The following is a 26,183-nucleotide window of genomic DNA, read 5'->3' as shown; positions in this document are numbered from 1 at the left end:
TGCTTTTAACTGTACTGCTCTTCTAAATGGTAAGTCCCAATTTGGGGGTGAAAGCAGGATATAAATAAACATAATAATAAATAACAATATTAGCAACCATCTTCAATATCCTGGCATATAATCAAAATATAAACTATTGAGCTACTTTTTGTATTTTTATGAAAGTATGTGTAAAAAGGCTTCTGAGCACATTTATTATACAGACAATTTATGTAATGTGCACATTTTAGCTTGTATCCACCTGAATGCTTGGAAGAATTAAAGTTCTGTATAAAAGTACTAATGTTCTGAAGCTCCCAGAAAATTATCTGAGATAGTCATGATATAGAATATTTTATTTAGAAAGTGGCAGAGACCCCTGTGGAGTCTTGTGGCAACTTGGCACTGGAGGGAGGGGTTTGGATGTGTCATCCTTCAGCGTTCTGCTCACCAGCACCACCAAACAGCCCATGGTGTGGCTGGGTTGATATAAAGATTTAAACAAGGGTTTTGAGGTCATTTATGGGAATGGGAAACATTAACATATGACATTGTAACTGACTAACAGGATGAACACCCAAATTTAAAAAGGGGAAAATGGATCATTCACCTTTTCTCATTGGCTGCTAACCACATATAACAATTTCTTGCAGAGCAACTCTAGATTAACCAGGACTTTCATACTTATTAGTTGAGATTTGGACCAAGTTCCAATATGCAAATTGGATATATGCAAAGCTGGGACTATTCCCTCCATTATATATACTTTTTTTTGCTGAGGAAATCCAGGTGAGTTGTTTTGATTTCCACCCTCAAATATATGCAGTCTTTACAAAATAATGCATGTTAATTTTTTAAAAGGATTTGCGTAATGTATTCAAATTATACTTCTAGAGAATATATTTGCTTTGTTCCTCACATACAATTTATCCAAAAGCAGCCGTCATAAAAACAAATGATGGCATTAGAAATTTGGGGCAGTTATCAGCTAGCTGCTAAGAGGTTAGTTCTTTAACTTTGTTTTTATTACATGCATGAATAAATCCCTTTACCTGCTACTGTAGGAGATTTTAGAGCATCTCTAAAGAGCATATGAAGCATGGCAACTACTTTGGTGCAGCAGGCTCCATCTTCCAGCTCACTTATTTGAGGCACTGGACTCGCATGTGCAAAAAGGAGTCTGGACCAGAACTATAAATCCTCCAGTACATGGCTGCTGGTGTCAGGTGTTTGGCTATCATGTTGCCAAATGCCAATCCTGTTGTAGTGTCAATGGAGAATTTCCTGCCATTTTCATTTCCTTGCTTTAGTTATTCTAAGTTTCTTTTTGTCCCTGGCAAATAGTTGTCAAACATGAGAACAGATACAACAGAGGGAACCTCTAACCAACAAGATTAAAATAATTTACTAATTTGGTAAAATTACACAGAACAACCAAGTACATACAGTCCTTGGTAGCTGTATATATAACAAGATTCTTTGAAGGAGGGACAGATGATGGAGCTAATGGTAAAGTAGCTTTTCTCAACCTTGAGTTCCCAGATGTTGGTTGGCTCCATTTGTCATCACCCCCAGGGAGTAGGGCGAATGGTCAGAGATCATGGGAGCTGCAGTTCAGCTCTTCACCTGGAAGACCACAGCAAAGGCTACTGTACAACTTCTTGCATCTAAGGAAGTAGACTGAAGTCTACAAAAGCTCATGCAGACAGCTTCATTGTTTCAGTTAGTCTCAACGGTGCTACAAGTTCTCAATACATACAGCCTCTTGTTCAAATATCTTACAACACTGCAGCCTAAAGATAAGATTGAGCAATGCAGAACATCACTTTAATGAACTGAAATAAACACCCTAATGAACTTACAAAATCAGATACAGATTTTTATAGCACTGTCAGCCCATACAAATTTTCACCTGCCTTCAGTGTTGAAAACAACAACTCAGCATATTTGAGAAGTAAAACCAAATTTTCAAATGTATTGTTTTGTTTAATTATCAGAATTTTGTTTTCATTCAACTTTTATCCTGATGCTAAAAACAGCTGGAGTTACAGAATACCTTTCAGGCAAGCTTATATAACAAATTCTACTGTATGTTTTATAATGGGGAATTAATACAATCATTGCTGCACTAGCACACAAGTGCTCAGGTTCAGATATACATAGAACCCTCCCCACCCCAACAGATGTCAGAAAATATGAAGAACATCAACAACAGCTTTAGTTTATATGTCAAAACATGTTTTGGATCAGAACAGAAAATTCTTTATAGAGTACTGTTATACAGACAATGAGCTAAATCCAACCTTTCACTGGTGCAACATTCCTCTTTTTCTCCCTCCTTCACTTCTTTCAGCATTGCTTTGCAGAGTTCCCCCACACCCCTGAGCTGGATTTGGGGGCACACAGGCAAGGAGAGTCCCTGCAACTGGGAGCAGAGATTGTCTGCTCCCAGTTCCACTTAAAGCTACTGAAGAGAATTAACTTCTACATCCTTTGGACATCTACTGTAAACCACTGAAAACCACTGATATGTGCTGTATATCTATTAGAATCTATGAGGGGTCTATAGGTTTTTTTGGAATGGTTTCATGTAGAAGTCTGTAAAGTTAAAAGCAACCTCTTGTCATGAGCACATATTCAAATGGTAATAGCAAACTGCTGATGAACAGAATCAAATAAATAGTCTTAGTTATACACCCATTTCTTTTGAGGCTGATACCTAGTTTTCAGACCTTCCTAAAAGCAGCCAATTTGTATAGCCATTTTGTAACCTTGTACACTGGAATGTGCTATAATCAGTTGTAAGGTTTGCTTCAGAGCATAATATAACTGAGGAAGGGAAATGTTTTGTAGGCCATCTACTAAGTCCCCTGGCTCAATATAGAAATCCTATCCAAGGCCTTTCTGAAGACCTTCAGCACCTGAAGGCAACCACCTGCATTGCTGAAATGCTCTTATGATTAAGATGTTTCTCCTACTGTTCAGCCAAATCTTATTGTAACTTAAGCCCCATAGATTCAGTCCGGCCCTCTAGAGCAGCAAATAACAAATCTCCACTATCTACTGTGTGACAGTCCTTCAAGTATTTGAAAGGTGCTGTCATGTCCCTGCACACTCTTTCCTTCTGCCAGCCAAACTTACCTAGTTCTTTCAAGCTTTTGTCACAGAACTTATATTCCCATACCTCTGACTTTCTTCACTGCTTACCTTTGAACCCTTTCAAGTTTGTCAACATCCCTTTCAAAATGTGGTGCTCAGAATTTGACACAAGACTCTGGATAAATTCTGACTAGTGCAGAGTAAAATGGAACTATTTCTTGTGATGACTTGCAAGCAATAGTTTTATTAAAACAGGCCTGTTTTTTAGCCTTTTTGCAACCACATCACATTGCTGATTCATATTCAGCTTGTGATCATTCACAATCCTTTTGACACATACAGCTACCAAGGCATATATTCCCAATTTTGTATCTATATGTTTAATAATAATAATAATAATAATAATAATAATAATAATAATAATTATTATTATTATTATTATTACTAAATATGACAATTTGTATGTTTCTCTTACATTTCATTTTGTTTCAGTCCAGATTTCTATTCTAACAATATTTTGGGTTACTGTTTTCAAACTACTGACTCATTGTTGCTGTCTTCTGAAGTATAAGCTATTCTACCCAGTTTTGCATCACCTGTACATTTGATAAAGATTCCTCCATTCCTTTAGCTAAGTCACTGATAAAATTACTGACAAAATAAAAATGGTACGAGTAACAGGCATTGGTACCATTCAGAATTTCACTTCACTTTGATGAATAACCAGTGATGGGACTCTTCAAGTATAGTTTTCCAATCAGCAGAGAATGCAGCTAGTGATACTATCATATGATTAGTTGGTTTGTTAATCAAAATGTCATGTAAAACTTTGTCAAATACTTTGCTGAACAAAGATAAAGTATATCCAAACATTTTCATAATCAATTAAGCTAGTAACCCAGTCAAAAAGAGAACTGTTCAGTTCACTGTTTACATACATACAGTTTGAAAAGCTTTATCAGCTATTCTAGTATGGAAATCAGACTAGTACTGAGGTCAAGCTGGCTGCTCTGCAGTTTCCTAGATTGTCTTCATTCCCACATCCGTTTCTGAAGATGGAAACTGCAATACATTTACCCATTTCTGGACTTCTGGCCCCACACCCATTCTCCAAGATTACTCACTGATAGTATACTAAGGAATACAACATAAATAAAATGGTTGCTTACTCCCATTTAGATGTTGAAACTGATTATGATGGGATACGCTTCCCTTGACAAAGATTTAATAGGATTAAGTACTGCAGGTTCCATGCAACAGCTATCAGGGATAGTTTCTACTCCATGGTGTTCAGTGCAGAAACTGTAAAGTTTGCCAACAACCTACCACATGCGTATGTTGGATCACGTTGCTCACATGAAGGTTTGCATATTACTGCTGTGACAAAGAAGAGCAGATGACCAGGCATGGGAACTTAACTATCTCCCCCCACCTCTCTTTCTTTTACCTTCAAAGAATTAACAGAAGTAAACATAATGCAGGTGAACAAGTTAGAATAACATTTTATGAGCTATTGTGAATTTATTTGTAAATCTGGCATGAAGTATTTACATGCCTGCTTAGCTGCCATGATGTCATTATAGAATGGAAAAAGCATGAGAATATAAACATAGAATTTCAAGCAATGAAACTACAAAGCTTTGTAGATACAATCACTGAGTTGCATCCCAGAGGCTGAGATGTCCTCATTTAAAGAAAGCACCATAGTCATCTTCTGAGCAGACCCATGGGAAAACACTCTGTATATAGTGAAAAGTGGAGGTCAACAGCTGATTTAAATTAGTAAACATTTCCTAGCATCTAATGCCTGCTTCAGTGAAGTACCAGTTCAAACTTCCATCATTGTGGTACAGTCTTATAGTGGAAAATGCCTCCCCCCCACTGGATTGCACCCATTGATTTTTCCTGCAGGGAGTCACATGTGACACAAACTGTTTACATGGTTCACTAAAGTTCTGCTTTTCTTCCATCACTTTTTTTGAAATGGAAGAATCAATTGGATTTGGTGGAATCCAATTGTCTGTATGTACATAGGTATGAGTACCACATATCCTTTTACACATTGGTGGATGCATGTCCACCATGCTATAATTGTCAATATCTGAACAATGACATCTGAAATGTAAACCTGCATTGTAAAAAAAAGCCCTAATTACTAGAAAGTAAGTTTGTACACCTTTCTACAGTTCTTTTATATGGTGAGCCAAAAGTGCTATGAATTTGCCTTTCAGTCTATTAATCCTGGTTAAATTTTATAAAAAAAAAACCCTTAATTTTACATCTGTTTCACATGAAAGTATAATAAATAAACAATTATTACTTAATATCTGTATTATGAAGCATCCCTGATCTCCATCAAACATCACGACAGACATAATAGGACTTACTGTTCCCAAAGATGGAAAGCAGTAACCATAAATAGAAGAATTATGAAATAAGAAATACATCTTATATATAATGTGTTGACATTTTTTACCATAGTGCAACACTTCACAGATTGAGAATTGCCCTCTTGAATGCATTACCAATAAAAGCCCTACTGTTAAGTAACTGCCCTTCTCAAATATTCTCTGCTTCGGATATGAAGATAAAATAGGTAAAGGAGGAAGAGTTAACGGTCAGAGCCCTTAACAGGTCCATCTTTTATTACAACGAAGTAAGGCCCCTTGGAGATGATTATCTCAACCATCAGTGAACAGAACTAGAGAATATGCTACATGCTTTGTATAGAGGTATGTCAGACTAAAAACCATTTACTTCATTAGAGCAGTTTAGAAACTGATTATATGATAAGCTACTAGGAGGAAGAAAAAAATTCAGGATCCATACCCCAACTAGAAGGATAAATAGTGAATGTTTGCAGCTGAAATTCTTCTGCATTTTTTAAAAGAAACAGTTTGAGTTTTGCTTGGTGTTGTGATTTTGTGTTTGTTGTTATCTCCTGCTGTCAGAACATTATCCACAGAAGCTGAAGATTGTGAAAGGAAAACAAGGTTCTTTCTTGTGTAGCATTTAACTAGATTATGCTGTTTGGCAGAATTGACTTTTGACAGCTCTTGGAGAGTTACTGTTCGATACACCCTGCTTCTGAGATAACACACCCTGTACCTTTCCAGTAGAGACTGCTTTGTATTTGCAGCACCATTGGCTCTCCTTGCTCTTTCTTCAGAGAGACAAGGTTATTCAGCAAAAAAGTACTTGGTTCTGTAACAGCCACGAACAAGCCACCAATTGGGCTTTTGCTGTAAAGAATAGGTAGAAAACATTGCTGTGTAGGTGGTAAAAGACACCTTTTTGGAGTCCAGTGGATAAATCCAGTTAGCCACATCAAAGAGTCCAAAAATGCACACAAAAATAAAGAATAAAATATCCTAAATCCCAAATAGGCATCTTTGGAATCAATAGTGCAAAGCAGTTTTTCCAATTTATTTTGTCCTACTGCAGATAAAGATCTTTATCTTCATGTCTTTCCTAAGATAGTTGACCTGCAAAATAAAAACATGAGAACAGTAAAAGGAAAGAAAAGAAATCTGGCATAGAATTACAGTGGAATCAACTGGGGTTTGGTTCCCAGACCCCCATGGATACAAAAATCTGTGGATGTTCAAGTCCCATTAAATACAGTGGCAAAGTAAAATGGTGTCCCTCATATAAAATGGCAAAATCAAGCTTTGTTTTTTGGGATGTATGTTTTTTTTGAATATTTCCAAACTGTGGATGTCTGAATCTGTGGATTCAGAATCTATGCATATAGAGGGTGGATTGTATTCAAAATTAATATGGCCATAATCTACATGTCTGCATCAAGCAGATAGCTGTCTGTATCAATGCTCAAAGGAAGAGACAAAAGCAAAGGGAAGCTCAAGCGAGAAGAAATGGGTTAAATCTCAAATTCAAGAGAAGACAGCATATGGATAACTATGGCCCAAGATAGATGGGCCAAAAGCGGCATGGCGGTGGCGATACTAGGGTTCCAGACTGTGCAGCAACTGCATGGTCCAGAATCCTAGTGTGTAACAGTGGTGGCCTAATGGCAGCGTCTTGTCCAGATGGGCGCCGCCATCTTGACGTAAGGGACATGCAGCATCTGCACATCACTGCACATCGCTTACATCACGAGTGCACCAGTGGCGCACTCGCAACATAACCTGGGCACCACAAAAAGAACCCAGAAGAACTGGGTTCTTTTTACTCCAGAGGGACATCGCGTGGTTTGGCAGCTGTGGCATCCCTCTGGAGTTAAAACAGGTGCCTGCAGACTGCCATTTTCAGGTGGTCTGTCTCGGGCCTATAGGAGATTATTGCACTGCTAAAAAAAGTGTCTTACCGCTGCTGAATTCAAACCATCTGGGTACAGCCCAGCTCCACTGCTGGTCCCTGAACTCGCTTCAGCAGTCATTTTTCAAAGTCGGGAACTTTCCGACTTTGAAAAATGGCTGCCAAAGCAAGTTCACAGACCAGCATTGGAACCGGGCTATACCCGATGGTGGTTTTGGGGAGAAAAGTTGTGCAATAACACCAGGGTACAACCCAAATGAAGCTTGAATTCAGCAGTGGTAAGATGCTTCTTTTAGCGCTGCGATAATCTCCTATGCCACAAAGACACAAGGCTAAGTGTGATGGTTAGCAGACCAAGCCTTAGGAGACATCTGTCACTTTTCATATTGTTGTTTTACTACACGCTATATTTTATATTTCTAGGACAGAAAGAAATGAATTTTTCAGTTATTTCCCTCCATGTATCTTAAGAATGCAAATATGGGGAAATGGCCAAAAAACAAAGCAAAAACACACTGTTTAAAATCTTTTTCAGTGCAGCAGCAAAAATAGACTTCATAATAATATCTTCTGTATATTTTATTCTTCCTAGTGAAGATGAATTATAATATGGGCCATTTTATTGTAGGGTCATGCTCAGAGAAGTAAGTGGTATATATTAAGATTGAATGACAAATGTGGAATATTTGGTGGAGAGTGGATTTACATATGGATAAGGATTATCTGAGCTAACGTGGTGTTGGACTGCAACTCTGGAGACCAGGGTTCGATTCCCTACTCGGCCATAGAAACCTACTGTGTGACCTAGGGCACGTTACATGCTCTCAGCCTCAGGGGAAGGCAATGGCAGACCTACTCTGAACAAATCTTGCCAAGAAACTCCATGATAGGTTTGTCTTAGGGTTACCAGAAGTTGGAAATGACTTGAAGGCACACAACACACAAACACACACATACACTCACTGATTGTTTGAAGGAGTGGCAAGAAAATAGTGCTAGTGAAATTATGTGATGAGACTATGGATGAGAGATTGGAAAGGAATGATGCAATTGAAGAAGATAGTTTGGGAAGGATGGACTAAGTATGCTAAAGAGTACATGGGATTTGTGCGAGGAGAAAGAGAGAGACTGTGTGAGGGAAAACTGTGTTTATGTAGATAAGGCCTAGATTGGTAGGATTAAACTAATTATTAAATATAATTATTCAAGAAAGCTGTCAAGATGGATCTCTTCCGGCAGGCCTTTCCAGAATAAAGTACTCAGCCATGTGGTGATTGCCCCCCTCCACATCTATATATTATGACTCTGCCACTTTTATTGGTTTTAACTGTGTTGTAATTTTAAATTCTATACTGTTTAATTATCTTTTAAGGGGGATATTTTGTATATATGGATGTATTTTAACTCTTGTAAGCTGCTTTGATTGTTTTTAACAAAAAGCGGGATAAAAATAAAAGTTTTATTTATTTTATTTTATTAAATATAACTGTAATCATATGTGTTAGTATGCTAAAGCAATGCTACACAAAGTGGTGGTTCATGGTCTGGTGTCAGTCCATGTGGCATCACTACAGACTTTGCAGGAAAGAAAGAAACAGTTTTGGCCAGTGTGTGAAATATAGTACTGGTCCCTGGCATTTTGGGGAAAAATTGCTGCTGTGCCACTTCAGGCAGCTTAAGCACTGTGCTAGAAGATAGTAACAAGTGAAAAATACATAACCGCAGAATTGTAGTCAATTAAATCATTAATTGTATCAAAGCCTGCTGGATAGTTACTATTACCAGCAGTAAAGTAGTTCCTAAAAGCTGAGAAGAACAGGTTTTGTACACAGACATTCGGACCACTTGACAAAATAATCCTAAATTAAGATAACATGTTTTTCTCCCTTCTGTTTTGATTAAAGTGCTAATTTCTGAGCTAGCTCTGCTGGGCCAACACCAGGCAGACCTTGGGAGAATAGAAAGAGGCTCAAAGTGCTATAGAATTCTCTGATTTGTAGGTTTGTGAAATATTTAGTCTTCTCTGTTAAAGTACAAATCCCAGGTTCCCACAGGATGGAACCATGAGAGTTAAAGGAAGATCAAGTGGCATTAATTCTGCACTGTGGCAGCAGCTTTAGTATAGTTATTTTCTGAAAAGTTCTTATACCCCAAACATGAAGATGGAGTTTCCAGATATGTTGAGAAACATGTGTCACAAGCAAGCATGGTAACAGTGGCCATCATGCAACCATTACATATTACAGTCAGCCTTCTGTATCTGTGCATTCTTTATCCACTGATTCAATCATCCACATCTTGAATATATTAAAAATACTGTATATACAGTGGGGTCTTATTATCCTCAGGATGTCCATTAGTGCATTTAAGCATTCATGGACAGCAAGCCCAATTGTCCCCAACAGCAGCATACACTTTTTTTGTATCTGTGAGGGGGGCATGGAACACATCCTCCACAGATACCAAGGTCCAACTGTACACATTCAACCTTGATTTTGCCATTTTATATAGGGGACATCATTAGACTGTGCCATGGTATTTAATGGGACTTGAGCATCACGAATTTTGGTATCCATGTGAGGTTCCTGTAACCAAACCTCATATTAAGGGTCCACTTTACCAAGTAAAGTATACTTTGATCTTTATACTTCCATAGAATTTTAGTTTGGGGCAGACAGGAAGTGTCAATGTTCTTAAACTATCAACCCCTTTCTACACCCGTATACAACCAACTACTATTCTGGAAAATCCTGACTCAATAGAAATAAACTAATACCTCAAAGTTTTCCACCGCTCTTTTTCTGTTTGGTTTTCTGGACTTTCACTTTCATAGGAAGCCAGATACAAGCCTAAAAGGGAAACAGAGAGAGAGAGAGAAGGAGGACAAGGTTGGTTAGTGAACCTACATCAACAGCTCACAGGTTAGTATTCTAAAGAGGCAAACAAAATAGATTCTTTTTTTTAAGGCAACAATCTTCTTCATGTGCAGTTATGTGGAGGGTAGTGGGCCCAAGTGACAGGAATATCAGCAATCGGGTAGGGCCAGCTTCCTCGTGCATATGGTTTTAATAAAAGAAGAGCCTTAACTCTTTAGCTCTGATTATGTGGGTTTATGGGTGCTTTTCCTGTAGTTTTAGGGATTATCCAGACTGGCACTTTGTGCTGGCCTGTAGGCGGAGCCACAGCACAGCATCTGCATGCTGGATGCCACGACTCCGCTCCCATTGTGCCATGATACCGCATACCCTTCTAGACGGTGCGAGGCATCATGGCGTGACCCTGGCGCTGCATCTAGATGATGCAGCACCGAAAGGGCGTCAGAAAGCTGTAGCGCCACGGTTATGACGCCCTTTAGAGGGCGCAAAAACGAGCCGTTTTTCTGGCTCCTTTTTGTGCTCTCTAGAGGCCAGATCGGTGCCATGGCATGCATTTGATGTGGCACTCGGCCACTAAAGGGGCGGCTGGATGCCACCCATCTGTACAGACCCTTAGTTTTGAGTTTTTCCCTGAACAGAAACAGCATTCACTATGGAAAATAATGTGGGAAGCCTGTTATTTCCACTGGCAGGTGAAATAGTTTTTATTTAGGCAGGATTTTGAATTTTAATTATGGGTTTGCAGTATATAAAGTGGTGTGTTGTATGTGTGTATGTGTATTTATTGAAACTGTTTTTTCTATATGTTTTGGAGGCCCCATTGGTGCTGATATCCATCAAAAGGAGCCCTGGTGGCGCAGTGGTTAAATGCCTGTACTGCAGCCACTCACTCAAAACCATAAGGTTGCAAGTTCAAGACCAACAAAAGGGCTCAAGCTCGACTCAGACTTGCATCCTTCTGAGGTGGTCGCTAAAATGAGTACCCAGATTGTTGGGGGCAAATTAGCTTACAGTTGTAAACCACTTAGACACTGCTTAGGTGGTATGAAGTGGTATACAAATGAAGCTTGTTTTAAAGTGCTTTTAATGTTTTACCTGTTTTAATCATGGTTTTAATAATTCTGATATTTACCATATATACTCAACTATAAATTAATCTCATGTATAAGTCAAGGGCAAGTTGAGGCCAAAGTTCTGGATTTTGGTATGATCCATGGATAAGTCACAGGTAAAACTTTGAGGCTCCTCAGGCCCATGGTGGCTCTTCAGCATTTCCCCGGCAGTGGACAGAGGCAGTTTCTCTGCTACAGCGAGGAAGCACCAAAGAGCCCCGGTTGCAGCCATTTTTCCCATGGAATGGGGGTTAAACAGTCATAGGTGCCCTCTGCCCATTCAATCTCAGCAAGAAATCTACTTTTACAGTAGATTCCCCACAAAATAAAAGCTCTTTACTGTTGGCCCATCCATAGTTGTCTGCAGTGACCAGCTTGCCTTCTCACAGAGGGTGAGGAGGAGGCGGGGGTGAAAAGTCAGTTGGGGGAGAGCCAAACGTAAAAGGAGCTAAGGCAGAAAGGGAGAGAAAGTGTGTGTGTGTGTGTGCATGCTGGATTAGGGAAAGTGGGGAAGAACATGTATGTGTATGTTTGTGACTGGATCAGCTGTTGCTCCCATAGAAATAAAAATTGCCCTGCACTTTCTCTACTTCCAGTAGCCCATTCCCAGGCAGGGAGGGAAAGTGGGGAGGAAGGGGTATGTATGTATGTTTGTCACTGAATGAGCTACCATCATCAGCATTACCATACTGACACACTTATAAGTCGACCCAGGATTTTGGGGTCAATTTTTGGGCATACATTTCTCAATTTAGACGAGCATATACGGTAATTCTTTTTTTTTAACTTTTGTAAATTAATGTTTCAGTTGGATCTTTTTAAAGTTGGATCTTTTAGTTGGATCCCATTTTGGGAGAAAGATTGGATATAAGTGCAATCAACTGGTCAGTCATGTAGAAGAGCCAGATCATCTGGACCATTATCAGCTGCAGTGGTCCTAGCTGAGAGACTGGCAGCTGGGAGCTCCTGGGAGTTAACCTGGTCTACCTAGTCTGTTCACCTTCTGGCAGTCAGCCTCTGAATACTTAGCAGACCTGATTCATCCTTCCCAGGCTGTGGGCAACACCCTCCACATACTCAACACTCGGTAAAGAGGAAAAGAATGATTTAAATTACTTAAATTATACTCCCCACCTGGAACACAGTAGGGCATCTTTCAAAATACACACTGCTGTTCTAGGAGAGGTAGAGCAATGCCAGGGCTAAACTGTTCTTGTACCCTTCTGATTAGAGCTCATTGTAATTGCTATTCTTGTTGTCATTATTATTATTATTATTATTATTATTATTATTATTATTATTTGTTCTGACAGTTGTTCCTTGTGGGGTTGGAGGATCATTTTCGTGGCTGCAGTTGCAATCTATGTGCGGCCAATGGAAGCCCCAGCTGTCTGGTGCAATTACCATGGAAGAGTTTTAATAGCTTCTTTTTGAAAACCAAAAGTTCAAAAGCAACGGCAAAGTCAGCCAAGCCTATGGGCATCTGTGGGCAAAACCAACAAATTCAGTTCTTATCTTTGGCATGATGATAATGGGATATGACTGAATTAACCCATTACAAAATGGCACATAGTAACATAATACATTGGATAGTTAGGAAGAAGAATGCCAGATAAACTTATTTACAAATGGGCATGATTAACTGTATGAAGAAAGTACCACACTGACAGGGGTTTACTCCTTCCATTCCAATCTAATCCATCAAGCACAACTAAAACAGTATGTATCTCTCTGCTGAGACCTGGGCTCTGTCATCACTGCCTGCAGATATCACAAACTTTACATGCAGAGACCCATTGCCTTGCTCTGAAAATACTTTCATCAGCAGTGTGATTGACATTCATGACAACCCCTCAGAAGATGGCTATTCAGCCTCTTCCTCTGGGGGTACTGAAAAGATGATTTGCTACAAGGGTGATGCCTGGTTGAAAAGCTATGAAAAACAGAAAGGCTCAGATAGTCATTCTTACAATAGCTTATGGTAGATGATATAAATTGGTGTGAGAAAACTTCTTGAAAACCATATTTTCAAGCTAGAGCTGGGGAGCAATCTTAATCATATGCCACGTGACTATAGCTTTAATTGAAACAGGACTTTCTTACCGTCTTCAGTGAAAATAGGTGCAGTGTGTAAATAATGGATGATGTTATCATCTCGTTCAAATGGACATTCTACCTGCTTCCATGCTATAAATTCTCCTACTTGTTTAGCCAGTTCAAGGAATTTCTGTAGAGTTTTTCAAAGAAACATCAAGAAAGAAATTGAAATTATTACACTGTTGTTGTTGATGATGATGATGATGTGTCAAGACATTTTTGATTTATGGCAACCCTAAGGTGACTCTATCATGGGAATTTCTGGGGCTGAAAGTGTGTGACTCACTCAAGGTCACACAGTGGGTTTCCATGGCTGAACAGAGAATTGTGAGATGAACCCTATCTACCCCCAACAAATTCAGTATTTTGAAGACTTCTGCAAAGTTCAGAGTGGACTGCCTGCCTAACTGGCATGGAAGCTACCAGCTGCCCTTGCTACTTCCTGAAGAAGTCAGGTGCTGCCAAAGAAGGTCCCAAGAGGGAAGTGGAAGAGGCAGTACTGCTGCTGAGAGGAAGAGGGGTCCATCATCCCCTTGAGCTACATCATCTTTCTCTAGAGGATACTGTGACCTGCCATAGATTTTTTTAAATGGTCTGAGGGGCTACAGTAAGAAGGGGCTGTGGGGAAACCTCTGGTAATCATATCAGTGGCAGCAGAGTGGATCCCCCTGGCAGCTCAGGTGTGAATCCACTCTGGGTTTCAGTCTAAACTTCAAAGGGGCAATCCAAGCTTTTTATTTGGTTGTAGTAGTTGTTGTTAACTGCCCTCAAAGTACTGAACATATTTTGGAGGGTTTTTTTTACCACTTTGGATAGCCCCATTAAAACCCACAGCAAATTCACTGCCCCACTGATATGGAAGCCACCAGCTACCATAGGTAGCTATGACCCTTTAGATCAGTGGTTCCCAAACTGTGGTTCTCTAGATAATTTGGACTTCAGCTCCCAGAATTCCTGACAGGACCTTCTTAAAGCCCTGAGGTTGCTTTCTCCTTCCAACCTCACAAGGCCCCCTGTAACTAGCTTTTCCCTTGGTTTTACCCCTTTAATACTATTTTAGGTATTAAGGGCTAGGGTCCCAAGTGTCTCTATAAACCAGTTTAATATTTTAGGTTGCATATATGTTCCTTTTAATGTTTATAGTAATCACTTCAGTCAGAGTCAACCACTGTAAAATAAAGAGTAACTTTTATTGAGAAACATTAAAAAATAAAGTATCTTGTGTAAATTTGTTTCAAGCTTAGTATGGTTACATTAACATCAAACACTTGGCAGGCTTTTAACCACTCTTTATCCTGCTCTCTCTCTTAAAGTAGAACCACCACCTGACTAGATTGACTGAACAGAGGTCCAAAACACACTGCAGAAACAATCCAGTTTGAGACTGCTTTAACTGCCCTGGCTCAATGCTAGGGAATTCTGAGAGCTGTAGTTTTGTGAGACATTTAGCCTTATCTGTCAGAGAGCTCTGGTGCTACAACAAACTACAATTCCTAGAATTCCCTAGCACTGAGCCAAGGAAGTTAAAGCAGTCTCAAACTGGATTACTTCTGCAGTGTGCTTTGGACCTAGCTGAACTGTCTCAATGGAACTAACTAACCGAAAGGGCTACTATTGAGCCATCTTGAGGGTGAGATGTTCAGATGATGCATGCCCTGAATGTGGCCAGAATCTGATGGAGGAGTGGCTCTTTCTCAAAGAACCAGCCCACCCAAAACAAACAAACAAGCAAACAAACAAAAAACAACAGTAAAATACTGTTCCTTTTTGGCACCCTGTTTAGGACTGTGGCGGCGGCCTGGAACAAGGCTGGACACATGTGGCTGCTGTGGTCCTGGGTGAATGGTGGGAGCATGGTCCTGGCACAGACCTTGTGTACCATGTACTTTGCCCCCTAGTTAGGAGTTGAAGTTCAAAACACCTGAAGGACCAAAATTTGGGAATCATTGGCCCGTTACAGACGGGCATAAAGTACGTCCTGGGGACGTACTAGGGTTAGGGAAAGTGCGTGCCTTATGCACACACCTAACCCTAGTACATCCCCAGGATGTACAAAATGGCAGTGCCATATACAGATAGGCGCCGCCATTACGACGTCATGAACACTCCGCCTCCAAATGGGGCGGTGCGGATGTGATGTCTTTGCGCCGCGCGAGGGCGCATAGAGCACCCTTTCTGCGGTGCTAGAAGGAGCTCCGAAACGGAGCTCCTTCCGCAATTTGCAGAAAGCGGCCCCTTTCTCTTCCTCCCCACCGCCATCAGGTTTCCTTCGGGCATGAAGCCCCAAGGACACCCCTTTCCAGGCCATGGGGAAGCGGCCTTTTGCCGCTTCCCCGCGGCCTGGAAAGCGGCGGATCGGGGCCTCGGAGGCTGCCTCTCTGGCAGCTGAGGCCCCGATCCGGCGGGGAAAGGAGCACCTACAGGCCGCCCCAAAGGGGGTCTGTAACACACCATTGCTAGATAGATGAGCCTTAGAGAGAGAAAATAATTTATGAAACAGTAGGAGATATTCTTCATATAAAACTAATTTATCAATAAATTTACATGAAGAAAATTTGCTAGTGTATGAGTTTTGGGGAAAGTCTGGGAAATTGACTTGTTCTGCAGAGCCATGGTCTTTGTTATATCAGCCCTGTACTTGGTAACAAAAAATCTTCTGTGCTTACTTCAAAGTTAACATGTCCATTTGGAAGGCGGTTAGCACATCCCTCATTCAGAAAATAAATGTCTTTGATCAACAAGCTGAAGAATGGGATCACAATCTGTGGAGAGAATGACATAAGTATTATTTTTGCACTTCTGTTTTTTATGCCTGATAGAACAGCTCATTCACAAGAAGAAAGGAAAGATTAACTTTTCAAAGTACAATACTGTAATGAAGAAACACTAATACTAGTTAGGCCTAAAGGAGACAGGATATAAAAGATAACTTTAACAGTCCATAAAATAACTGCAACAGTGAACAAATTTCCCTGCACACTGTACACTGACAAGCTAATTCCACAGAGATTAAATGTCTTCCAAGGTTACAATGCTATATTCCATTAATATTTTAGTAGCATCAATTTTTATGCAAAGATAAGATTGTTTCTTCAACAGGAACATTTCTACAAATAAATGGATTAACTTTCAACAATAGACAGATGGATAGGAAACAGCCAAAGAATATAATGAGGCTGAGGAACATTACAAAATTTTAACAATTGTACCAAACAAGCAAACATAATGAATAATGGACACTTGTGATTTAACATGGCAGAGCACATAACACAGAAACACTGGATATCTTCTCTTAAATCATATTTATTTAGTTTAGTTTAGTTTAGTTTTTTGAGACAGGGAATTGGTCCACATCCCAAGCCACGCAGAGATTTTGGACTAATCAGGCCCCATGTGGCAATAAACAAAAATCCCAACATGAACAGTTGAAAAGCTCTCCAAAATGCTGAATCTGATTATTATTATTTTTAAATTAAAACTGGCTTGGCTGAATAAGGGATTCTTTCAGTAAATAGAGGGAGTGGTCAATATCTTGCAAAAACAAGGTCAAGTTCCAGCACACCTAAAGGAGGCAGTTGTTACGATCATTGTAGAAAAAGTACTCCCTGGATCCCACTGCATAGGACAACTACTAACTATTTTCCAACATTTTTGGGCACAGTACTAGAGCATATGGTGGCCACCCATTTTAATGGGTTTCTGGATGAGATTCATTGCAATCTGATTTCTGGCCTGGTTATGGGACAGAGACAACTTTGTTGCTTTGGCAGATGACCTATGCTGAGAACTGGATAGAAGAGTGTGTCTTTGGTGGTTCTGCTGGATCTGTCAGTTGCTTTTGATATCATCATCCTTCTGGGCCTTGATGATACAGGTTTTGGAGGCACTGTTTTACAATGGCTCCATTCCTTCGTGGAAAGGCAAACCCAGAAGATGGTGCTGGGCTCAGTGACCTGGCAAGGTGGTGGTGCCTTCAGAATCCCATGCAGCAGCAACCATGCATGGCTCTGAAGTCCTGGGGGGCAGTCTGGCCAAGTGGAATGCAGAGGACAAGACAGTTCACCCTCCCTATACACACCAACTGGATGGAGAATTTCTGTTCAACCCCTTGGTTTAGTTTTAGTTTTGTTCCCAGTGTTATTCAACATAAACATGAAACTGCTAAGAGATGTTGTTCAGAGTTTTGGGGCCTGGTGCCAACAGTATGTGAATGACACTGAGCTCAATTACTCCTTTCCATCTCAGTCCAAGAAAACTGACTTGATTCTAAACTAGTGCCTGTCATCAGTAATGGACTGAATGGGGCCCAAGAAATGGAAACTTAGACGAAATTAACAAGACAGAGGTGGTCCTGGTCAACTGAAAGACAGTGCCTGTTTCGAGGCACAGTTAAAAGTCCTGATTATCATCTATAAAGTCCTATATGGCTTTGTTGTTAACTGCCCTTGAGTTGACCCCGATTAATGGTGACCCTGTGAGACATCTCCAAGCCCCCCTATCCTCTACTGCTCTGCTTAGGTGCTGTAGATCCACGAATGTGACCTCCTTGATTGAGTCTAGCCATTTGGCATGTAGGTTTCTTCTCTTTCTATTACTTTCTACTTTTCCTAGCATTATTCCCTTTTCTAAGTAGTCATGCCTTCTCATGATATGACCAACCTCAATTTGACAGTTGACAACCTCAATTTGAGCATCTTGGCTTCTAGGAAGAGTTCAGCTTGATCTGTTCAAGGCCCCATTTGTTTCTCTTTTTGGCTGTTCATGGTATTCTCAGTACTTTCTTCCAACATCACATCTCAAATGAGCTGATTTTCTTCTTATCCACCTTCTTCACCAGCTATCACATCTGTACAATGGGCCTTTGTTATCTGCTGGCATTTGTTTCCAGGAAGCCCCCGCCCTCAATGCATACCTAAATCTGTGGATACTCAAGTCCCATTAAATACAGTGGCATAGTAAAAATGTGCCACTTATATAAAATGGCAAAATCAAGGTTTGCTATTTGGAATTTATACTTTTTAAAAAATATTTTCAAGCTACGGATGCTTGAATCTGTGGATGAAGAATCCATGGATAAAGAGGGCTGACACTACATGATGATGGGAAATACAATGGATTGGATGATTCTACCTTTAGTACTCAGTTATATAGCTTTACTCTTTAGGATTGCCCTGGTTTTTGACAGACTGTGGCCAGAATTTTGTTATGGACATACTCCTGCAGAAGTCACACTATACATGGAGCGCCAGAATGTCACCACTGTGCAATGAATGCATTCTGCTGACAGAAGTGAGAACAGAGTTGCATAGACAGTGTGTTCATCTGTGTCTTGTGTTTGTAAGCTGCATGGTGTGCATTAGCTATTGTGGTTTTTATAGCAGTAGTTTACATTGTATTTGTACTTTGCATCATGGTTGCATAGTGTGCATTGTGGTTATGCATCCTAGACTTTCTATTGTGATTGTGCCTCCTAGACTTTGCATTGTAATTGTGCATAATGTATTCTGCACTGCACAATGGCAACTTGTTATTGACACATAGAATCATAGAATCATAGAGTTGGAAGAGACCTCAAGGGCAATCCAGTCCAACCCCCTGCCATGCAGGAAATCCAGATCAAAGCATCCCCGACAGATGGCCATCCAGCTTCCATTTGAAGACCTCCAAGGAGGGAGACTCCACTACACTTCGAGGGAGTTTGTTCCACTGTCAAACAGCCCTTACTGTCAGGAAGTTCCTCCTAATGTTTACATGGAATCTCTTTTCCTGCAGCTTGCATCCATTGCTCTGGGTCCTATGCTCTGGAGCAGCAGAAAACAAGCTTGCTCCCTCCTCAATATGACATCCTTTCAAATATTTAAACAGGGCTATCATATCACCTCTTAACCTTCTTTTCTCCAGGCTAAACATACCCAGCTCCCTAAGGTGTTCCTCACAGGGTTTGGTTTCCAGACCTTTCACCATTTTAGTCGCCCTCCTTTGGACACGCTCCAGTTTCTCAATGTCCTTTTTGAATTGTGGTGCCCAGAACTGGACACAGTATTCCAGGTGGGGCCTGACCAGAGCAGAATAGAGTGGCACTATTACTTCCCTTGATCTAGACACTATACTTCTATTGATGCAGCCTAAAATCGCATTGGCCTTGTTAGCTGCCGCATCGCATTGTTGACTCATGTTCAACTTGTGGTCTACTTGGACTCCTAGATCCCTTTCACATGTTGTCTCCTTAAGCCAGGTGTCCCCCATCCTATATCTGTGCATTTCATTTTTTCACTCTAAGTGCAGTACCTTACATTTCTCCCTGTTGAAGTTCATTTTGTTACCTGTGGCCCAGCTTTCAAGTCTATTCAGGTCATTTTGAATTTTGATCCTGTCCTCTGGAGTATTAGCTATTCCTCCTAATTTGGTGTCATCTGAAAATTTGATAAGTGTTCCCCCAATGTTTTCCTCCAAGTCATTGATAAAGATGTTGAACAGTACTGGGCCAAGGACAGACCCCTGTGGGACCCCACTGGTCACTTCTCTCCAGGATGAAAAAGTGCCATTGTTGAGCACCCTTTGGGTTCAGCCGGTCAACCAATTACAAATCCACGTAACAGTTGCCTTGTCTAGCCCACATTTTACAAGCTTGTTTGCAAGAATGTCATGGGGAACCCTGTCAAAAGCCTTACTGAAATCAAGATATACTATATCCACAGCATTCCCTTCATCTAACATGCTGTTGCTATTGTGCATGGTGGGAGTGGCATGGTCCTCATGTTGTATACCTCTGTGGGAGGATGTTTATACTAAGCTGGGGGGATGATGGACTGCAGTCCATAACTCCACACATGAATCTGTCCATGTTTTGAGAGGCTCTTTGTCCCACCAGCCTCAGAGGTGTATCTCGTAGGAATCTGAGTGTGGGCTTTCTTGGTGAGTGCTCCCAGGCTTTGGAACTCTTTCTTTAGAGAGGTGTTATTGGTGTCTTCCTTGCTATCATTCCATAGGCAGTTGAAAAAAAGTTTTTTGTTTGTTTAAACAGGCCTTTGAGGGCTGTTTGTTTAAGGGGGTGGCCTTTCACAATGTGTTGCACTATATATATTTGTTGTTTCTTCTATTTAATGATCATACTATTTACTGCTTTTAATTCTATTAATAGTTTCAATATATTGTAACCTTTGTATGAACTGAAATTTTTAGCTGTATTGATTTTCACTTTTGTAAAACATCTTGAGTCCTAGTCAGGAAAGAAAGGTGGGATATTAATAATAATGGCAGAGAGCCTGTATCACAGACATATGAGTTTATCATACAGGGAAAAATTGGAAGTTCAAACAGAGATTATCCTGTGAAAATCATGCAATTGCTATTAAAATACAATTAAGATTTTTATACAAAAAAGTTATTACCCTGGAAATAACCAGGGAATAGCCAAGTAATAAACAGCAGCAAATCGTTCACTGGATTTTCCTGTGAATGATTTGGTGCTGTTTATTGCTTGGTTATTCCCAGGATAATGACATTTAACCTCTTTTCATCGTGCGTTATGTAAAACCCTTTATCGCTATTGCGTGATCTGCCCAAGATATTCCCTGGATAATGGCAGTTTAATGGTGACGTTGTATGAAAATCTTAATTGCAAATTTGCGTTTTTCATGAGATAATCCCCGTTTAAACTTCCAAGTCTTCCCCATGTGATAAACTCCATAGAGTCTTATCACACTAGAAAGCAAAGCTGAAACAGAACTGGAGAGTAATGCCTTTGTCCATACCTTACTGCAGTAACGTTGTAGCACTCCAGTTCTCTTCCCACAGGAGATGGTCATCAAAGTGAGTCTTTTGTCGAACTGATTTGCAGCTAGAAAAAAAGACTTGCTTTTATGACTTTCTCCCATGGGAACAGAACTGAAGCCCTATAACATCATGCAATAAGACAGCCAAATTGCTCCCTAAATAAAAGTTCTTTGCCTGCCAGTGGAAGGAGACTAAAGAGGGAGCCTGCCAAGCCTGCCCTGTGAATGAGATTTGCTCAGCCTGGAAGCATCCACAGAGAAGGCCCCCTTCCAGGTTTTCACTGAGCAAGACCCTACAAATGCTTCTCCCAATGAATGCAAGAACAGGATTTTCCCATTTTCCAATTGTCTTATGCCTATACTTAATAGCATAATGAATATATAAATAGACTATATAATGAAGCTTCATGCCACTGCCCTCACACTAGACCCTCTTCTTATATTTCATTCTGTGGACTAATATTCTTTAGATGTTTTTAAAGCACAGGACAATACAAAAGTTAGTAAGGGAGGAAGACAGGTAAGTATGTCATTTTGAGAAGCTATGCCTGGAAGCAAGAGCAATCTATTCACTATGGCTTCACTTATACTGTAAGTCACAAGAGCCATTTACAGAAGGCTATTCTTCAGCCATAAAACCCTGTACTGAGTTTGCTTCTGAAGATTTAAGCTCACCTGGGGAGCACATTCCTTCTCTCTTATAGGAGCTATATTTTCTATTAAAGTGAGAATGAATTATGTTAGGTTGGCATAACTTTTAAGGATATCCTTGGGTCTTTTTGTAAATGAACTGAACTGTAACTTGTTAAGTGCACACCAAGGTAGTATAGCCTGAAGGAAAGGAAAATGCTAGGAAAGAGTGACCAAAAATAGAAAGAAAGAAAGAAAGAAAGAAAGAAAGAAAGAAAGAAAGAAAAAGAGGAATCATTTGGTCTGGCAGGAAATGTCCTTGTGTTATTTATGGCACTTGTGTGCTGAGCAGTCTGCTGAGTATGCGGGGAAAAGAAAAGAGGGGGAAAAATCCCAGGTGGGAGTGTGCCCTCTTTGATGCTAAAGCATTCAGGACACAGCAAAGAGTGAGCAAGTGCATGATAAATGGATGATGTAGATGCTTTTTCTTTTTACCATCTCCTATTATAAATGCAACCTTAACTTCAAAAAAAAATAAGTTAATGTGGTGCCACAAAATACAGATCCATTAATTATCTGGGATTCCACATTGCAGCATGGCTTACAATGATCCATGTGGAAAACATGGCATGAAAGCTGGTCACATATGGTGAGATTCATTGAGAAATGTGTACAGCCAGAAATGAGCATGTCAGTCTGTTCCTATGTGAAGTAGTGCATGGAATCTAGTATGTTTTCTATAAATTACATCTGCCTTTCTGGACAGCAAGGATATGACCAATTGGCATTCATTCCTCAGTAAACTTAAGGACTGACTACTGCAATGTGATTTATTTGAATGTTGTTCTTGGAGAATGTCAGAAACTTCAGCTACCAGAAATTTATTATTTATTTTCACTTACAGGCATACCTCAGTTACCAAAGTTTCTGACAGTGAAGCTTCTTTTTACAAAAGGCTATTAAAACCTACCCAGCCCCTTTCTTTTCCTCCTCATCTTCTGTCAAGCTGGAAGATTATAGCAGTATAGGCACTAGAAAGATGGCCTGAGCAAACAGAGATTTCTGCACCAGACTGCAGCAGCATATCCAGAGTAAACAATCCAATAAACAAAGTTTCAGCTGGAAAAAACCCCCACAGGATTCTTTTCTAGCTGATCCTTCTATAGCTGTGTGTTCAAGCATCCAATAGATAATGGAAACAGCAGCTAGCACTAGAATGCCTTACTGAGCATACATAAAAAGCAAAACATGGAAAAGGGGAGAGAGGGGCTGAACAGACCACCCCTAAGGGACGACCTGCAGCTGCCTCTTTCTTCACTTGATAGGGGCTGGGGCAACTTCACAGGGCAACAACACCCTGATCTGGACTTTCTGTGGTGCAAAAAGGGTGCCATAGCTACCCACACCACAGCTTTTGGGTGCTTCTTTGGTGCTGCGTCATTTGGATGCAGCACCAGAGGAGTGCTGTGACACCGCCCGCCCTGCTGTGGGGCATGCGGCGTCATGCCGGCATGGGGGCAGAGTCAGGGCATGCATTGTGCAGACACCATGCCCCCACTCTGCCACCATGCTGGCCTTTAATGCCCACCTATACAACTGGAGAGTGGATGTCTGCCTTAACAGCTCCTCTCCATCCCAATTACAAAAAAGCATAATCTGACCACCAAAGTCTGACCACCAAAAAGGAAAGCATAGAAAAAAGTGGAGACTGGTGAAAGAAACAATAATCCCTAGCTGCATTTGGAAATATACTTGTATTGAGTAAGATTGATGAATGAAGGAATTTAATTCTACTAATACATGTTATTTAAGAGTGGGATAGATATGGAAGTGCCACCATCTGTCCCAGGAGAATCTAGGGAAGTATCTCAGACTTTGCCTATAAGATCCATAAGAGGTGTTGCAGGTCCAACACTAGATCTGAAAGATGCAGCAATGTGAATCTCCAAGAACATGACAGCAATAGAGGGAGCAGTTCTAATCTCTTCAGCCAATTTGCATAAAAGACTAAATAATGCTCTAGTTTCTGCCTGGCACTGACAGAGAATGAGTGTGGTAGCTAGAATGATGCCATAGCTGCCTGATATGTAAAGACTCATGTGGTAGCTTCTAATCTGCAACCTGTTTTGGCTGCTACAGTTGAAACCAAAAGAGCAGCAATAGAGTTATGGCTGGAAATGTGCCTAGCACTTGGAGCCTATACCACTGTCCAAGTGAGCAGTCAACACAGCTTTGGAAGCTGGTCCAGATAACTGGATCACCGCAGAACAGTTCAAGACAGTTCTGCCAGAGAGCAAAAGATGCATCCCCTAGAGCCAGACATGAGGAAGAGGTAAAGGAAGCCAGAGCTCCAAGAGAAGTAAACCAAGGATATAGTAAGAGACAGCAAGCAGAAAAGATCAGAGGGTGAAAAAAACCTCCAGTAAACTAACGGAGGCTTCTACAAGAGAGAACCTTTCCAAGAGAGGAACAACCAAGGGACACCAACCAGCTGCAATTCAAAGTGGGAGCCCCTCCATACTATGGAGGAGATGAACAACCAGAGGGCATTGCGAAGGTTGGGACATCTGAGGAAGCACCACCACTCCCTGACAAGGAGGAAGAAAATGATGCTGTCAGATTGAGCACAAGATGCTGACTCCAGTGCCACCACAGACACAAAGCCCATACAGCAGATATGCCCTACATATGCTCCTTGAAGATAATGCCAGACTCTACCCATGACTGTGAACTAGTGGTCGATCACAGTAAAGTCCTATCAAGGGATGGTGGACACCAGAGCAGAAATTTAATGTACCACATTGTCCCTGGATGAAAAAGATATACGTGGAACTTTTTAGAAAGTCCAGTAGATTCAAAACAAGTGCCTGTGGCACATGTGTTACATTTAATGATGTGGAAATGGATATTCAAATAGTTCTTATGGGCAATTTAAATAATACAGAATTTTTATTGGCCTATAAAGATATGTCTCCACAGTGTCAAATGAAGGAAGTCTTACAATAAATGATCTAGACAAGACAGGGTGAAATGTTAAGCTATATACCATAATTGTAAGAGAGGTGTAAGCTTGTTAGAAGAATGTGCCTAGATTGATTCAAGCTCTATGTTAGCTGTGCCCAGTGGTGTCACTAGGGTTGTGCAGGGTGTGTGGACCACACAAGGTGACACCCTAAAATGAGGTGACACCAGTGCTCCTCAAACATCTGCCTTTGGGCAGAAAAAGGCTGTGAGGTTCACCTGTGTCCTATTAAAATGCTGAAGAGATGTGGTGAGGGGGTGAGGTTCAGTGGGAAGAGAATGCAGAGGCCTCAGGCTTTTCAAAAATTAAAATTAAATTTTGAAAAATTACTTTTTAATATTTTTTAAAAAATAGATTTATTATTTTTTAAACATTCTCTTTAAGAACATCACATTTTACCACCACCACCACCACCACCAAGTTTATTGATTAGTCAGCTGACCATATCAATAGAATACTAAAGACAGTTACACAATTACAACATATAAAATACAAGATAAAAAATATCAAAATGTCCACATATATACAAAGATAAAACTGACTCACACTTAAAATTCAAATAGGGGGTTAAAATTGACATTTTACCAAGTGTTCGCTTGAAGCATAGGAAACTATGTATATGTAAATTTAGGCTGCGTGTATGATATTGTAACTTACAGTTTTAACTGTGCCAGTTGTTTATGTCACAACTATTATTGTTACATTCAGTGATATATGAGGATGATGATTTATGAGTAATATTAGTACAAAAACATTCCTAAGAATTCTGTATGGTGTGGTATGGGAAAAGGCCAATGGGGTGTGTGTGTGTGACACCAGAGGATACTGCACTGGGTGATGTCACTGGCTGTGCCACCGAGGACAACATATATATCTGCGCTGTTTGTGCTACTAGAATAAATCTTAGTATATAAGCTGCAACTTGTTATCCTGTTAATTCACTGATAGACCAAGGCTTAAGATAGGCTTAAGAATACTAAGATCAACATATGTTGATCTGACGTTTGGATAGAACTGGGTTTTGCAGCTTTGGGAGCTTAGGTGACCAATATTGTAACTGCCAGAAAATCCAAACAGATTCAGACTGATAGATATAATGCAAAGAACTGTCATTCTTCTAAATGGTATGAGGTGGAGGAACGACATCTGTGTCACCAATTTTAGTGGTTGTGGCACTACTGGAAGTTTTATCACATTGTGAGTTCCTTTTAGACAGTTATGGGTTCCTCACTCCCCTTGAAAAGAGACCAGTATGAACTCCTATGATTTCAGTCACTTGGAACGCAGTGGAGTGGTAAATCTGTAGTGGTCTTTA

The 26,183-nt window shown here is 40.4% G+C and overlaps 1 protein-coding gene across 1 annotated transcript in view; it reads right to left on the bottom strand.

The window, feature by feature from the left end:
- Positions 1 to 6,410: 6,410 nt before the first annotated feature.
- The window catches only part of RASGEF1C (RasGEF domain family member 1C), a 152,057-nt gene continuing 132,284 nt past the window's right edge, over positions 6,411 to 26,183 (bottom strand). Inside the window, exons 11-14 of the mRNA XM_089502620.1 lie at positions 16,108 to 16,203; positions 13,448 to 13,571; positions 10,133 to 10,205; positions 6,411 to 6,563 (exon numbers count right to left, since the gene is read on the bottom strand). Coding sequence (XP_089358746.1) covers positions 6,539 to 6,563; positions 10,133 to 10,205; positions 13,448 to 13,571; positions 16,108 to 16,203 — 318 coding nt within the window. The 3' untranslated portion in view covers positions 6,411 to 6,538. The remainder of the gene's footprint in view (positions 6,564 to 10,132; positions 10,206 to 13,447; positions 13,572 to 16,107; positions 16,204 to 26,183) is intronic.

Source organism: Sceloporus occidentalis, unplaced genomic scaffold, assembly GCF_023333645.1.
Source record: "Sceloporus occidentalis isolate IW3139 unplaced genomic scaffold, rSceOcc1.0.p SCAF_1, whole genome shotgun sequence".
NCBI classification, from domain to species: domain Eukaryota; kingdom Metazoa; phylum Chordata; class Lepidosauria; order Squamata; family Phrynosomatidae; genus Sceloporus; species Sceloporus occidentalis.
The sequence above is the reverse complement of the archived record's forward strand: the minus strand, read 5'-3'. Positions and strand labels throughout refer to the sequence as shown.